The sequence below is a fragment of the Taeniopygia guttata genome, chromosome 4 (assembly GCF_048771995.1).
Source record: "Taeniopygia guttata chromosome 4, bTaeGut7.mat, whole genome shotgun sequence".
Classification (NCBI taxonomy): Eukaryota; Metazoa; Chordata; class Aves; order Passeriformes; family Estrildidae; genus Taeniopygia; species Taeniopygia guttata.
In genome coordinates, this window is record NC_133028.1 from 8715866 (window position 1) to 8733850 (window position 17985).

The window sequence follows — 17985 nt, forward strand, 5'->3', positions numbered from 1 at the left end:
AGATTTTCAGCTGGTGGCAAGAGATAGCACAAGGCAATGCTAAGTGACAGGCTGGTACTCCAGCTTTGATTTACTACCCCTTCACTGTATGGGTGATTTCCATTTTCAAATTTAAACTAATTTCTTTCATGTTATTTGCAAAGTGATAAAGAGTTAAGGCCAGTTTGTTTGACAGGATGGCAGCTGTCACTCTATGTAAACAAACCCCAGAATGAAAGAGCAATCCAGCACATGGAAGTAGAAAGTCCTGACACTTTAATTATCTGAAGAGATTACAAGATGAAAGTCTTTCTTGAGGCAAATGTATATTAGTATTGATATAGTCATTGTGCTTTTCAGTAAGAGAAATAGGAGTCTGTATTTACATAAGAAACTATAGTGTCTGAGATATTTAAATATCATATTTATGGAAATGATTCTGAATTACAGCATTTACAAAATAAAAACAAGCTTAAATAAATATTCAGTGCATTAAATAAGATTTTTTTCCACAGAAGCAATTTTTTGTGCATATTTATTTCACAACTGAAGTTTCTTGCTATTTTTTTTGTCCTATAAAAGAAGCATTAAATTTCTTATGTGTTTTTCTGTTTTTTTTTCCTAAAAATAAAACTGCAATAATCATTGCAATGTGAAGCCTGAGATTTAAGCCTGAATAAGTATCATTGCTTGCACCACATTACCCATCTCCCACCAATCACCCAACCCCATGCGTTTCCAGACTGTAGTGAATGCAGACACTCCAACTCAAGGACTTCATGAGAAGGATTTCAGGGATGTAATAATAATAAAAAATATAAATAAGTGAGGATAACACATCAGAGCTGACATTGTCTACAAACAGCATCATAAGGCTTGTGCATGACACGTAAACTAAGTGAAGCTCTTTCATCTGGATCAAAATGACAGTAGTGCCAAACTGCATCACCCTTATATGGCTCATTAACACTGAACAGTAAACCACTGAGCAAAGGGAATGTCCCCCCAAAAAATAAATAAAATTTTAAAAAAATTAACACTGGCCAGTTTTGCCTTATCATTTTGAGTGATGACCCTTCTCAAGCGTGATACCGCAAACAACTTCCTCACCCATTTTTGTATTTATCACTTTGAAACACAGTGTTCAACGCCACGAGTCAGGAAAGGGGGCACAGCAAAGAGCTCTGATCTCATTTCCTCTGTAACCACAGCACACACTGCCTTGCTTTTCATGTGGTCAACTCAAAGCAGGTCCAAATGCCTTTGAAACCTCAGTGCTCAGGGAGCTCTTACTGCAAACAGTTCGTGCAAGATCATAGCATGAATCCATGTGAGTCTTATTTCTTTCCTCTCTGAGTGGAGATAACAACTATTCCCTGGTGTTTCAAATAAATACAAATGTCTTCTGAGTTGTTAGCATGAGTGAAGTACCAGTATGCACTATTTTACATGGTTACTCTGCCAAATGTGGACAACAAGTACCCTTCTCTGGCTGACCATTCTGTAAGACCTTTTGGATATCTCATTATATATTTGCCTTTTAAAAAACTTCAGTATGAGAGAAATAATTTGTCTTGTCTACTAAATTTTGCTGCCAAACTGTCAAAAATATCTATTTTAATATGAATTCATTTATTTGGTAACCACTTCCTCTGAAGTTTGTTACGTTTTAAATGCTGATATAGAAACCAAACTTCTGTGTCAGACTTTTATTAACAAAATTTAGCATAAATTATTCAATTATAAATACTTCCAAAACTCCAAACTATGGAACTGGAAGTTGGAAAAATTTTTAGAAGACAACTTGGAGTTATTGCTCTGCTTGGTAAATAAGAGGCAACAAAAATATACTGTTTTAGGGTCTTCAGGGCTTCCTATAGGATTCACTGAAAAATTTGCCTTTGTAAATATTGAATACAGATCTGAAATAGATTTGCTTTTATTAATCCTAGCATAGGTAGCAAAAATCTAGACATGGAGAAGTTAAACGGCAGCAGGTGGGAGAGTGCTGATGCCCACAGCCATGCTGGGATTCCAGTGGGCACAGGAGTGTCTGAGCTTTGGGACTGACCCACTGGGGATGGAGGAATTAACTGGCTACTCTGTGCCTAGCATGTAAGATAAGCAGCAATGCCTGTTCAATACTCTGAGCCCTATTTCCTTCCACACAGTGCATTTGTTCTGCATATGGCATCGTAACATTAATGTTAGAAATTTATGGAAGACTGTACTGTAGCCTTAGAGCTACAGACGCCTCGTAGTTCCCTTTAGCAGCTTAGTAAAATGCAATAAAAACTGTCTGTACAAAATTTATAGTAATGGATGTCAAAGCCTACGTGCCCTCACTGGGTCCCTCTTTCAAGTTAATTCTTGGCTTAGGTCAAAGATATCAGTCCATGTAAGACTCCAGAAGACACAGCAGTAGTTTAATATGTCAGATACCAGCTCTGTCGCTATAGAAAGGAGTGACATGGAACATGTAACAGTGAGTGCAAACACGGACAGGCTTCATCTGGCCATAACGAGGTAATGGAGCAGAGTGGGAGGAACAGCGGGAACAGAAGATCTGAAAAACAAGAGGGAAAATTCTCTTCAGTTCCTCTGAAGAACAGGATGGGACAAAATTGATTTCAAGGGAGGGGAGAGAAGTTTGTATGAGCTGGCACCAGCACTGTCCTCAGCACAGCAAGTGAAGGGCCCCAGCAAGCAATCCCTACCCAGTTTATCTGGCCAGGCTCAGTCCCTCTAGTGAGGGTGCCCAGCACTGACAGTAGCCAAGGCTGGCCTGTTCTCCCTCATTGTAGCTCCATCACAGGTGCAAAGAAGCATCTCTCCCTTGGTTTTAAAGAAAGACTAGAGGAATATTTGTGAATATCTCCAAATTTCATACTCCTGCAAGTCCACTACATGGTTAAAGAAAGCAGCTTCTTCCTTTTTAACTTGTACACCATCCAGCAAGTGAAATAGGATTGCAGATTTCTGCCTTCCTGTGGTATGACTGCTTTTTTCTCCTTCGCTCCCTCTTCCACCCCCACAAACTTGCAAAGCAGAAGCCCTACACACCAGAGTGATCCTCCAAAGGTTTGGAAAGAAAGCAAAGGGACACCCTGTCCCTGCAGCTGAGCTGTGTGTGCATCACCCCTGGCAATGCAGGTTGCCCTGGCTCATTAGAGCTTACAGCAGTAGTCCAGAGTGACTCTGTTGGAATGGGGAGTGTTCTAAGATCCCAACAGGGAATCCTGCCTTTAGCTTTATACAGCTTATTGCTGTATAGAAGTCAAACCCCTCCCCAACCCTTTGCGAACATAAGCTGAGAGCTGGCAGCCCAGGCACACAGAAGCACCTGTGAACTGAGAACCCTGGTGCACATTCTGCAGTGCAGCCAGGTTTCTGTGGTGCACAGGAATTTGCTGCTGTCTTTGGTGGGAGCTCTCACAGGTCTGACTGAATCATTACCTTGCCACAGCTCCGACAGTGGTGCTTCCTGCGAATGACGGTGAAAGGAGCCTTGCATGCGGTGCAGTAGCTGCAAGCTTCATCTGGAACCCAGTCAGGAGGATCTGTCAGAAACAAGCAACAAAAGTGAACACAAATCAGAAGGGACTAAAACCAAACATGTGATTACCAGATCCACAAGGAAGTAGGGAGAATAAAATATAACAGCAGCTGCTTTCACCTGCATTTCTCCAGGTGCTTTGCAAACAGTAGCTGAGTGAGTTCAAGATGCCCAGGAGGGCTCAACTCTCCTCTTCTCTGCCAGGCACCCACCTCTGGGCACAGCAGATCAGGCATTAAAATGGCCCATGACAGCTTTGGACTCAGAATCTATCTTAGTAAAATGCAAGTGGCAGGGAAAAGGAGATAAGCAAAATAAAGTAAGAATATGAGAGATTATTAAAGCAGAGGTGGATCACAAATGTTTTTATCAGTGCCATCCACCATCAAAACAAGCTTAGAGCTGCGATCATTCCCAGCCTGTCTTCAGCATTCCCTCCAGAAAGGCCAACTGCTTTTCTGCAATTAGGCAAGCAACTATACAGGTAATAAACCTGAAGCCTGATTACCATCTGTTAAATTATTAGGACTCTTACTGGAAGTCACCAGTAACTACAGCAAAACCACAAAATCAAGTGCACTTGGCTTAGCAGAGAAAGAACTCGCCCATTATCACGGACAGCATGTTTCAGTTGTTTATGTCTCCTGTGAGCTCTCCAACCTCCCATAAAAGACAAGCAGGGAAATTATTTGGTTTTGGCAAGGCAGAGGGTATTGGGCTCCCTTCTGCTCACAGGCTGACATGACCTCAAAGAGTCTGGAGTTACAAGTGTAGAAATGATGAAGCTTACTGCTTAATTAAGTTGGTAAAAATCTAATGAGTGCAAAGGAAGTTCTGTCCAGAAGGAATCCACGGACAGGGTGAACATGAACTGCTGGGTGTATTTATCAAAGTTCCCTGTGTGCAGCTTTTTTCTGAGTGTTACTTACAGTTTGCAAACCATGCAATTGCTGATTTATAAACCTGACAAGCAAGATCCATGCCTCAGGGAGCATACTATCAAGCAACAAAATATATGGTGCAGTTAATGAAAAGGTTAAGAGGGGTATAGCTACAGGCAGAAAGATAATTAAATGAAAAATCCACTGTTTTGTTCCAACATAACTATGACCAGTTTTCATGTGTTTGTCACTTTGCAACATTTGTCAAAAGTACAAGGGATATAGCATTCAACGTAAGAAATTGTTCAAAAAGCAGATTAGTAAAAAAAAAAAAAAAAGAGAACTTAGACTTTAACTCAGCTTTTACAGGCTTCTCTAAACTATTCTAGAGGTTGAATTAGCTTAAGGAAGCTATCCTTCACTTAATGAGCACATCAGTCTAATAAAGGTTACACCTGCAGCGTCAGTAACCAAACCCAGAAGTTGATGTGTAGAGAAATGACTGATGGGTGGAAAAAAAAGGAGATTGCACATAGAAGAGTTCACCTCATCCCTGAGAACAGTTCACCAGAAAATGTTCTGTGGGGACACAAGGCTACAAATTCCTGGTTCAAAGGCAGGGTTTCCTTCAGCAGCAGGGAGATACAGGACTGCCAGCTCAAGTCAAGCATTAGTAACAGTGGAGCCAAGAGATTTTTCCTTCCACTTCTTTTCCTTTTCTGCAATCTCCCTAGATACTATGGGAATCTTTCCCAGTGAAACTTACTCCTAATATCAGTTTATGATGTAGATTTTGAAAACTTTGTCACTTTCTCTGATCTGAAACCATGGCAAGCCTGATGGAAAATCCCCATGTTCTCTATCCAGGAGGCCCCTTGGGTTATCACATGTATCCAAAACAAAAAGCAAAAATATGAACCAATAACAATGTCCCTGTTTAAGACTTTTCCCTATAGATTATGTTTTCAGGGATTTAACTATCCACTAATTCTCACTCATTTTGAAGACGCAAAATTTAGGAAGTTATTCAAGCTCTGTGCCACCAGGTCTCCCTCTGCAGATCTGGTGGAAGCAGGCTTGGTAAGATGCTCAATTTGATACTGACGCTTTATAAACTGCATTGCAGTGTGGGCTACCAAGTTCAGATAGTTACTGATTTTAATATTCACAGAAAAGCCACAAAGCACAGGCCCTTTCTGTACCCCTTCTGCAGCAGCTGGAGCCATCATCACTCCTTCCCTCAGATCACAGGTAGGTCACACACATTATAAGCCAACACAAGCCCACCCCAAAGACTCTGGAACTCATCAACAGAAAGCAGCTTTCTTATAAGCTGCTTAGTTTTTAGTTTGGGTATCTTTAGGGACCTTTTTTGTTTTCTTTGTCTTTTGTGGGTGCAAGACAGTGTTATTTTTTTTCTCCCCCTCCCCCTATATTTTTCTGTTGTTGCCCTTGAAGTGCAATGCTTAAAAAGTTATTTTTAAATTGATCTTGCATAGATTTGCCTCCATGCTACAAAGAAAGAATAACTACAAAAAAAACCAACAAACCCCAAAAAACAAAACCAAAACCAAACAAAACCAGAAAAAAACCCAGTAAATTTTGATAAATAATGACCTTAAACTAATAATAATCATATAACTCATAATTCAGTTACAGAATCACTTGACTGACAGATGAATTAATCTGAAAACTTTGTTTTTGCAACTTTGTTTTCGTAAAAAATAATTCACAACTTACTGGCAGTGCACAGAAACAGTACAAGCCTCTCCACAGAACGCTCTCTCACAGCAGAGGGACTCTCTCTGCCTCCACACTGGTGTCATGCCAGCTCATTCACTAAATGTGAGTGTCACTGGGGGGGCTAAGGGGCACGTTTCCCCAGACAGTGACTCTCCAGCAGGGCTGCACAGCCAGTCCCATTGCCTCAGGGGTTTTGTGCCCTCCCAACATCCCAACTGCTCACACCAAGATCTGCTGCACTGCAGCACACCCCCAAATAGTAACACTTGGTTATGTAACAGCTTTTAACATTCAAAATGCTGTACCAATGTAATTGCTTTAATCCTCATCACCCAGCTACAGTCAGTGTGTGGGGAGAAATCAGGAGAGGGATGTCTTGCACAAAATCAAAGTGGTGCAGCACTGAAGTAACATTTGAAATAGGGAACTTTGGGCCACTACCCCAATGCCTTTCCTTCCAGCTGACTGGAAAAGGCCTTACACTGCCTAGAAACACAGAGCTGTGAGACTGTGCCCTCAGAAATAAAATGCAGTGGGAGTGGAGCCGAAGTGCTCAGCCTGGCAGGAGGGATGAATCCTGATGATTGGGTCTCTCTGAGCCCATAGAAGCCCCCGTGGATCCCACCCTTGGCTCCCTTCCCCAGCCTCGTCTCACTCAACCTTGGCAGTGGCCTCTGACTTACACACATCAATGACTGAGTCACTGGGATTTTTATAGGCCAGGCTATTGAAACACTCTCTGAAGAGCTCTCTCATGAGGGGATAAAGCTCCATGTGAGGAGCAGAGAGCACGTTAAGCCCCGAGCACGAGCCTGAAGATGTGCTGGAAGCAGGGCAGAGCACTGCACCCAAGGCTTTTTATGTTACAGTCCTTCTCCAGGCTATGCTGCTCCATTAGCTCTGCATGCTGCAGCAAATAGCAACATCCAGTCTCCAAAGCATGATCTGCCTGTGCTTCAGGGATTTGGACAAGGAAGGGAGGGAAAACCTTGTTCCTGGGCTAATTGGCCCAGTGCTTTATCATGCAATGAGAGCTTGCAGAAGTCTGCTGGGAAATGGATGAAGTCCACAGCACAAACATCAAAGAGGAGGAGGAAGGGAAGGAAGGGATTAATGAGACAGACTACAGATATAAATTTTAGAAGAAAACATTAAGAGCATGCACAGAAAAAAAGGCAGAGAAATGAAGAGAAACAAGTATTTAAATGAATAAGAAACAAGTTTAGAGTAAGGAAAAAGCACAAGATAAATGATGTTAAGATTGGAAAAGGCTCTTAACTATTCAAACATCTTGCATGACAATTTCTCATAAATAATGAAATTTTACAGTATTTTTATTTATTCTGTAGTTTTTAGCATTCACCTTTACCTGCCCATATTATCTCATTAGCTAAAAATATTTTCTGCTCCTAAAGTTAAAAGTCAGATTAATTCAAGATGCTGGAGCTTTAAGAAAACCATAATCACGGACAAAAAAAACCAAAAAAACAAAACAAAAAAACCCAACAACAACCCAAAAAAAACCCCAAAACAAAACAAAAAAACCACAGACAAATCAGAAGCATGCACACCACAACTCCCTGCTGAAGAGCAGGTGCTAAACCCTAAGCTTGTGGTGGTGTTTTTGTTACAGCCAGACAATTCAGAGAAAAGACCCCTTTCTGCATCTTTTGTTTTTATCAATTATTCCTAATGCAGAACTCCAACTGGAAGTTCCTCATGTGTGTTAGATTTCAGAGCACATCATGCAAAATAACCCTGACTACATTTCCAGCAAAGTGACCTGCAGAGGGCTGCTCCTCCAGCAGCCTGTGGAACTGACACCACTGCAGCCAGCACAGCATTGCCTCACAGCTGAAAAGGGGTCAGGTGGGCTTGCTGGAGCTCTTCTGATCAAAGCAGGATTGTAAATTCTCACAGTTTTAAGCACAGAAAGTTGAAAACTAAGGTGACTTGACTTTATCCCTAAATTCAACTGCCACAGTAAAATGAACCTTTTTTGTCCCTCATCACACCTGATTTTCTACATGTCATTCTGGGCAATCTCTGATTTTGACGTAAGATTTCTAACAGGCAATTGTACCAAAGTAATTTTTGTCCTTGCTCAGAAGATTCAGTGCTGATTACAGCCAGATTGACATTTTTCAAAAACTGAATTTTTATGCTTAATATAATTTGATGAAAATTTTGGGGCTAAGGGAGAAAAGAGGTACAGACTTCTTAGCTTCAGCTCTGGTCAAATAGCTTTCTTAGGATGAAATTTCTGTGCAAATCTAGAAAGCTTTCACCAAGACACAGAGCTTTGCAAACTTGGGCTCAAGCCTCTGCTTGAGCATCACCTTGAATGATGCCATCCTGTGTCCATTCTGTCCAGGTACATGATCAGCAACTCGTTCTTTGGGCAAATTAATTATGTACATAAAATGGAGCAACTCTCATAGAAAACACTGGTTTCCATTGAGATATAAGCCAAATCTTTACTTTAAATCAGATGGAGCAGAGACTTGGATCTTCCATCTAACCATTGATGGAAGAAGTAGGAAGTAGGAATATTCTCTTACCAATCTTTTTAATATAAAAAAGTTGATAATGTAGATCTACATAACACATACCAGAACACTCAAAACATGAGTTTATTAGACAAAACCTAATTAAAATCCCAGTTATGATGTTAGAGTTGAATAAGCCTGTTCTTTACAGTATTTAGTACTGCACAGAACTCTCAACAAGCTCCATATAGTGCCAGCAAAGAGGGGTAATCTTTGAGAAGGGAAAAGACATTGAGCAAGTTCTTAAAATCTAAGTCAGATTGAATTATTGCACTACAACCAAAAACCTCTAAGAATCCTGTAATTCTACATGCATGATTAAATATATTCAGTTGATTATAAAACATTGCCTCCATATGGGAATTTGATTCCTCTCTCACACAGTGTAAGGAGAGCTCTGAAAAAGCAAAAAGTGAGAAGTTATGTCACCAGAACATGTTTGGCCACTGAAGTGTTCAACAGTTTAACTTCTTTGATTTACAAGGTGTTTCTGGTCATCATAAATAACAGAGTAACCGCAGGCACACAGAGGACAAAAGAAAAATTGAAGCATTCAGCTGGGGCTGACAGCTATCTCTAGAGCCATGGTGATTAGATTCTGCACATACAGGAGCATGGGTGGGTTTTTCTGACCCAGCGATTTCTAAATGCAACAAGAACAAGAGCCTGGGACTGGGAACTTCTGAGTTGTGCTTGTACTGCTAGTTAGAGAGAAGTCAGGGCCTGTGACTAAACAGGAGTGGGTGGGATGGCAAGGGATGAGGAGAAATAGCGTGTGCTGTGAAGCAAACAGATGCTAACTCTACTTGGCACAAACAGGTATTTGTACTGGCAGCCCCAGCAAATCCATTATGTCTGCAGTTTTAAGTAGGTGGTAGCAAGCAAGGCAGTTCTGTACAGATGCTAGAGGGATAAGGAGTGAAAATGCAGGTATGGCTGCAGAGACAGCTGAGATCCTACAGCAAATATTTTCATGGAGTACCAGAGCTTCATAATGCTTGATGGTGTCCTTGAGAAAAATCTTCAGATTTCTAGGTATCTCATGCTTATTCTAGGACAAGATGTGTAACTCACTTTCTTAGCCTGCCTTTAACTTCATTAAATGGATAATTTAAAATACTCACATTTCCCTCAGTTGTAACAGAGCAGCCTTCCTGAGTAATAAACTATGCCAAAATACATGTATAGTAAAACTCAGATTTGCCAAACTTTAGAATTAAAATCATCAAACTCACAAGGATAAAGGTAATGCTCCCAAATATGGTGAGCAAGGCCACATTTATGCTTTATCCCATTAACAAACTGATAAATGAAAACATAAAAAGGCAGTAATTTTGAATTCAAAAAAGTTAAGAAGTTACTCTATGTGTGTGCACACCTATGTACCTACATGGCAATCTGCTATCAAATACAAGGCAAGTTTTCTGTTTTCTATTAGAAATATGATGCCAGATGCATAAATGGCAGAAAGACACCAAACTTCTACTTCCCCAGTGTTTGGTCTTTCTACAGCTGTACTGGATATTAAGAATGACACAGCTCTGTACAGATCAGGGATGCATTTACACTGCATTAAATAAGAGGAATTTTCTTACATTTTCAAATGCAGAGGTTTCCTTTACGTTGTGTGTGACCCATGCTGCCCACTCTCAGTCAGCTCTCATCCAACAATGGTTTGTCCAGTCTTGGGTGACATCTTGGGTGGAAACTGGCTGAGAACTCAGGAACTTCCCAAGAAGGTTCTTCCTGTGCTGGTTTGTAGCTCACTGGGGCACAGGGAGAAGGGCAGTCCCATGGAAGTTCCCAGCACACAGGCCCTGTCTGCTGTTACTGCAGTTCAGAGCAAGCAGCACTGGCAGCCAAAAGCCCAACATTTCTGTCCCACTGTAGCCTGCCACAATTTGCTTTGAGTTTACACACAGAACTTTACATCCCACTGGCCATCACTTCCATCATACAACTAGGAAAAGAAATTTGACTATGTTTAAAAATTACTTATTGAATATTGCATAAATTAATATTCTACCATAGGAAAATAAAATTGTTTTACACTCTCTCCCTATAAATATATATAATTTTTTAATACTCTATTAAGTATAAATGTATATACTTCCTTGGCAATAATCCTAGAGCATTAGGACAACAAAGATTAAGATACAGACCACAGGCTCCTGCTTTTGTTTTGGAATGCCAATTAATCTGTAGTTTATTGTATTTCAACCTTCAGAAGGTCACAGGATTTAACTCTTAAACCCTTGCCAATGTCAGTTGGCTCATAATAAACATTCATATTTGTTTTATGACCCATACCAGCTGGTGGGTTTTATATACAATAAGAATGAGAAATCTGACAAAAACAAGTGATTCATCTTCATAATGTGAGTAGAGCCTAAAACCTTCAGTACAATCTTAAGGCCATTTATTTGTTCAGGTTGCTGGGCTTGGTTACCATTGATTGAATACAATCTAAACCTTTTGGTTAGAGGGATTTATTTGATAACAGGGAAGAGCTTTCCTGGCAGGTAGCTGGCTGGACCTTCTCAATTTGATACATACTCTGCCACAATGGCAGAAGGGAAGAGCTATGATGTACTTCTTTGCTTTAAATTGTTTTCACTTTCAGTAGGAATAATTGAGTGACCTGAGGTATAGAATTGACGTACAAAAAAGGAATTAATTAATGCTCTCTTTGATGCAATGCTCTCAGTCTTTGCATTGAATCTATTTACAGTGATAACTGTGGTGTACTCCTGTACTCCTGTTGATGGCCCATGGCCCAGATTTGGCCTGAAGGACAAACCCACCAGGCTCGCTGTAAGAAATAGGGAACAATGTTCAAGCAACAAAAGTTGCATTTTCCATCAGACATCTTCCACCTGCACCCAAACATCACCCAAAGTCAGGGGCTGTTCCTTCCACAGTGGCCAGCAAAAACAAGATACATGGGGAGGTGTTATAAGGGGGAAAAGGCACATGGCTGCTGAGGTTAAAATCTTGGTGGAAGTTTATGCCTCATCCTGGATGCCTGAGGGATGGCAAAACCATGTATCCCATCAGCAGTCCCTGCACGCCTCAGCAGAAAAATGTCTGTACAGTGTTGCCAGCAATGACAACTTGTGACCTGAAGGGACAGGGATTTAGCATCTATTGGAGGTGAGGGGTGTTTCTCAAGTTCCCATAAATTCAGCAAATTGACCCACTTCAGATGCCCTTTTTAGTAAACTTTCTGTGATTTCTTGTGTTTTGGAAGGTGGAGCTCATCTCCATACTCCTCAGCATCCTTTGTCTCTTTGGGATATATAAAATTCCTGCCCATCAGGCTTGGAGCCAAGTAACAGCAGACTACACTCTTCAGTTTACACAGTCAGAAGAGCTGTACTGGTTTGTATGAGTAGATATTTACAGCATGACCACTTACACATAAGCCAAGGGAAAGAGAAAGCCTTCAAGGAGACTGGTGCAGACATGGCCAAGCCTCCCAGTGAGGCTGTGTGAGCACCAAACACAGAGCACCTGCAGGAGCACCTGCTAATTGGTGTGTTTAGAGGATATGTTAGCATGGGACAACATTGGGCCACGGCAGCCAAGCTCATCCTGGCATCCACGTCTACTTATTCAAAAGGGACTTGCTTATCCCACAAAGATCTGCTTTCTGCCATGCAGGCACACATAAAACACCTGCCATTCTGGAAAAAAGGTGCAGGCAGGGGTTGTTTTTGTTGAAGTTATCTGCATTTGCTATAAATACTACGTATCTGGTTTTACCATTCACTTAGGGCAGGGACATAGCTGATGCATGCTGCCTGGGTGCTGCAGGGCCTTTTGTACCTCCAAAGATTCCCCTTGACTGTGTTGGTCATAACAGCACCTAAGTACCCATGGTCCTCTTACTTCAGAAAAGAACATCCCAACTCGCTTCTCCAAACATGAAACATTCCCCATGCCAATAGCAGCTGCCATGAAAGGTTGAAGAACTTTAAAAGCTGAGCAACATGCCAGGGAAGAAAAAAAGACTTGGCTGTGACAAAATGTACATTCACAGTGAGAGAGTTATGTAGCATCCTGCAGTTCAGAATAACTGGCTTTCAAGTTCTGTAAGTCAAATCCACCAACAGCATCAGCATCAATCCAAAACAAGAGACAATGAATTGAAGTGGTAGAGAAGGAATAATCTTGCACTCTTTTGCAATATAGCCTATACATGGTAAGGATTTTGCTTAAAGATTTGTTCCTTCCTGCACCTTCTGTGACATTCTAAATTACAGCACAATAGAAAATCAATTAAAATGACTACTGAATAGTTCTTTATCTGCCTCCAAATCATCTTCCTCCAGAAGAGATAATATTTCTACAGTGCATTATACATGAATTAGCCCTGCTGTTTTAAATAGATTCGATCCTTTAGCCTGCAGCTTCAGAAGAAGGGTAAGCAAGCAAACCATGGGTTTTATATAACCACAAAATAAGTTATAAATATGTAGTATTGCGCTAAAATCTAATCTTTAAGAGTTCATTTTTTCCCTCAGGGATTTCTGATCTTTATTACAAATGACATGAACCAGTATTTCTTTTCTCTTGGTCACCACCCTCCACATACATGCAGAGGCACACACTGCTTTATCACACCCAGCTCTGTCATCCTGGGTTCCAAACCTTTCACTGGAAGGACAGTAGTGTACATGGACCAATATATAACAATACATCAAAGTTTTAAAGCACAAGTATATTACTGCACACTTGAGTTTCTGGGAAGCTGAGAGAGTTTCATAGCTGATGGCTGCCTTGCACTTCTCACTTGACCACAGACATATTATGGCACTGGTAATTGGGCTCCTGGTGTGCTGAAACCACCACTTAGCCTTGAAGATCAAAGCTGATTGCTTTCTTGTTTGCTCCATCCCATATATCTCTTTTCTTATTCTTTGACTGCAAGTGCTCTGATATCTTTTAATCCATTTTTTATACTGAGTTTGCCATAATAGGACTTCAGCCCATAACTAACTGAAGAAGCTCAAATTAATAAAAGAGAAACAACTCATGAGCTTTCAGAATACTTGAACCTCAACCGAAACTTTGAGACTTGCATGCATTTTTCATTCTTACCATGTACTCATGAGATTTGAACAACCTCAGCAGACTTATTTAAAACTATGATTTTCTTTGAAATAATATGGTGAAGAATGTGAAAATATTAGCCAAAATATCTTGATCAAAGACCAAAGTAAAGAAAATATGAAAGGTACTCCTACCTTGGGATAAAGCAACAGATCCACATGCAGCAAATGATACAAAAACCCTCTCAAGATTTGGCTGAGAAGGGCTTAGGGTTTTGTATCTCACATAGCCCTCAGAAACTCATCAGATGTAACATCATGCACTGTATTAAAGCCTTTACTGTACGAATCCTTTCTGCACTGATACAGAGAAATTCATACTGAATATGACAATTTGTGGATAAGAGTTTCACAAGGCTGTTAGAAAAAACCTGAAAGAAATATGTTTGGTTTACCTTCTGGCTTTGTCTCAAAAACAGCATCACAACATTTTTTACTCACTTTCCAGAGCCAAACATTAAAAGACTTTGCATTTTAATGATCACTTTTTTATACATCATTGTTGTCTCATTTTAGTTCTATGAAAAAAGAAAATACCTTCAAAATCCCCATCTCTGGCTTTTGCTGCAAGTTCTGAGGATGATATACTTTCTTGACATAAAGCACAGTCTTCCAATGCTGCATTCCTTAAACCATGATTAACTGTAAAATAATCCAAAAAATACTCATATTTTTCCAATTTTCACTTAAAAGAACTTGTTAGAACTTCTAGGATTAGAACATAGTAGCACCTTCTTGGACTTCTTGCTTTTTCTCTGCCCTGACACAGTGATTTACAAGTCTCCTATTCTTTGGGATGACAACAGAAATGAAAGATGCTGTTATTACAGGACATGCAGTCTTCTTACTTCTGCTAGTTTAGCTGCATCTACATTTTATTTCCCAATTCTTAACTTGGATCCTTTAATACAAGTAGATTTTGAGAATAATGAAAGATTCCCAAGGTGAATCACACACATCAAAGAGAAACTTCACCCCAAAACTCCCCTTTTTTCACTCATTTTGTTTATGCTTACTTTTGTCAATACCATCTTTCTTAATGCAAGAGTTCATCCATTAGAAATTACATCTATCCAAGTACTATTGATTAATATATATTTCCCAGTGATAGCTCTTTACAGCTCCAGTTTTTTATTACTTTTATTTGAAAGTTCAGGAGCTCTTGTGTTCTTTTTCTAGCAATTCTGTCTAACCCCATTTATTTATTTTTTTAACAATAAAAAAAACCCCAGTCTATTTTCCCATCATGACAGGCTGCCACCATAAAACTGTTGTGGAAGTTTCAACTAAAAGTAACAAAAGACCGTAATGCATGTTGTGCATAATCTCACTGCAGAATTGGTACTGGAGCGTAGGTTTTTTTCTGCTGACTTGATCCAACTTTTTAACTGTTTCACATAAAAAGCTCAATGCTTTCAAATGAAACTGGGAGAAATAAAAAGTTTTCAATCTGGAGGAAAGGAAGTAGGAAAAAGAAAAAGCTCTGGTCACTTTCAGATGCTGGTAGTTCTAATGATTACAAAGGACAAAGGTAATTGCAGCCTTGCTGGGATTACACTGTTAAGTCTTAAGTCAGCAGACTTGCCATTTAGAAAAGAAATAATAAAAATGGTCACAGAGGAAAAAAAAATCTTTTGTTGATCCATGAACTAGTTCTGGTTCCATTACTTTAATTATCTAGAAGTGAAATGTGGTATTTTTCTATCTTGAATTTCTTCAAGACAGGACAGATTTCAGCATCTTACTGAGCATTCCCATCTTATAGTCTGTTCTTTGGTAACTTAAAATGTACCCAGAGTGAAACAAATCAGGGGGGAAAGAATCTACAAAGTCTAAACCCTGCATAAATCATGGGCTATAAACTACATGGGCTATAAACACTGTGCTGCTGTCAAATATAGGAATATGGAAACAGCAGATGAACTCTAAAGAGTCTAACTTTTAGTATTTGCCTTAAGACAAACTCCTGTGTTCCTGTGTTCTATACAGTGACTTTATCCTGTTTATAGTCTGTTTCCATGACTCCTTTTAAACTGAGGTGAAATCACTGTGCAGTGAATCCTGTCGAAAACATAACAATATGTAAAGGAAATTTGTGTTAAATAGTTTTTGGATTCCCACCGGGAATTCTTCTATGAGCAGAAATTCATTATACAAAACAAAAGTTTAGATCTCTTACCTTTCTTCTGCTTTTCCTTGTCTTCTGTTTCAGGTTTGGTTGCCATGACTTCAAACAAGGTCTTTAAGATACTTCTCAGATCACTAGCATAGTTTGTCTGCAGTTGGTCAGCAACACCTTAGAGTTTCAGAAAATGGATAAATCAATTCTAGACCATTACACCATCCTTTAAAAAAGCATTTAAATCTCCCTGTTAGTACCAGTAATGAATGCCCTCACTTATTTTGAGGGGATCACTTGCTCACATTGGGAATAAAAATTGAACATCTGATTAAACTAATTCTCCTTAATGACCAAGTTACATTCTGGTTTCTATGCTACCTGCAAGCCAATACATATATTCCATATCCTCCGTCAGGAAATACTGAGAGATTAATTTTGCATGAAAACAGAACTGCTAAGTCAAATTTTCTTCACTGAACACAACAGGGCATTACCAGGGAAAAAATAAAACCTGATACAAGTCTAAATTCTTCAACCCTACAGGACTAAGATGTCAGCATTTCCAAACAGGTAACAGGTCCTTCTAAACCAGACTGCAACTTAGCCCCAAAACCAGAGCTTTCCTGAAACTTCATCTCTAGTCCTTTCTACCACAATTTGATGTGCAAACCCCCCCAAAAAAAACAAATAAAAAAAATAGTTTAATATTTCAGTGATTCTCATACCTGAGATACAGACAAAAAGGCGGTGAATAAGATCATTACTGCCATGAAATCTAGATCTGATCTTCTCTCGTGTGGCAATTTTGGCAGCCTGCAAAGCCAGCTGGATTTCTTCCTGATCAATGTCATCAGATGAACAAGAACTTGTCATTAAACTGCTGTCAGAGAAAAAAAAAATGTAAAGGAAAGTAATGCAAATCTTCACTCAGTTGTTCAGGATGCTCAGCAAATCCTAAAGGATTTATGACTCAGACAAGACTCTATAGTACCAGAACTAATTGCTGTAAATTCTTGTTGAAGTTAATCAGCACACAACCAATCACCATCACATTTGATTTTCACTCTGTGACAGCTACAAAAAAACTTGAAGCAGAAAATCACTTGTCTGTATTTTACTGCATTTTTCCTTAGCTGTTACAAAGTGCTGTGCCATTTTTCACATTAACTTCTGAAAGCTCAGTCCTGAGACCATAACTCCACTAAAAATCCTGAAGGGGAATATCAACCTAAAAATGTGAAGGTCAGTTCTGAAGTCAACTTAGAAATTTATGAACATGGAAACTATCTGAAAAAAAAAAAGAAAAAAAGAAATTCTGAATTATGTTACCTTAATATAGCAAGAACAGAATCTAAATATAACTTCACAAAAAAAAAAATGGAAAGAACAGCAATAAAATATGATTTACACAGTAGAGGTAGGTTAATTCTCTTATAAATGTTACATTAGAAATAGCTGAAATGTCAAACTATTGTGAAGAAATGGCTCATCAACTCTAAAGAGAATTAAATGTGCCACCAAATGTCTACTCAAACATTAAATTTTTTGTTAAAAACCAGATGCCAGACATTCCTACACTTTCATCACCACCACCCCTATCACTTTTCTCTTACAGAGAAAAAGCTTGAAACAACCTGAGACAGCAGGGAAGCCTTGGAGAGAATCTTAAAATATCAGGAATTACCTTAAATATTTGTAAATCAAGACATTTAAAACAGTAAGTATTTAGGGGAAAAGCAGCACTTTGCCCCTAAAAACCCTTAAATGGGACTAGAGCACAGGATGTAATTACACTGAAGTCCTAAGGATTCTCTGAGCCGACCAAAGGAGACAGGAGCCTTCTTACTCCACTACATTCAAGTCAGAGGGAACAGAAAACCATTCTTCTGCACATATTGGAAAAAAATTAATATTGCCAATTATTACAAAAAACTAGACTATTTTACTTAAAATCATCCTTTTGCTGTCGAAAACTTCAACACTCTTTAGTTTACAGACAACTACTGTGTTAAAAGAGTTACTAAATGCATGTGTAAGTAGC

General features: G+C 39.4%; 1 protein-coding gene across 4 annotated transcripts in view; it reads right to left on the reverse strand.

The window, feature by feature from the left end:
* Positions 1–232: 232 nt before the first annotated feature.
* Positions 233–17985, reverse strand: part of ZFYVE28 (zinc finger FYVE-type containing 28) — a 145686-nt gene continuing 127933 nt past the window's right edge. For 2 of the 4 annotated variants that reach the window (XM_030270586.4, XM_012573675.5), the window contains 5 exons: positions 16670–16821; positions 16002–16118; positions 14360–14464; positions 3436–3539; positions 233–2545 (listed from right to left, as the gene is read on the reverse strand). In XM_030270586.4, coding sequence (XP_030126446.4) covers positions 2414–2545; positions 3436–3539; positions 14360–14464; positions 16002–16118; positions 16670–16821 — 610 coding nt within the window. In that variant the 3' untranslated portion in view covers positions 233–2413. Of the gene's footprint in view, positions 2546–3435; positions 3540–14359; positions 14465–16001; positions 16119–16669; positions 16825–17985 lie in introns of all 4 variants that reach the window. The other 2 variants (XM_030270585.4, XM_012573674.5) reach the window with 1 other exon arrangement.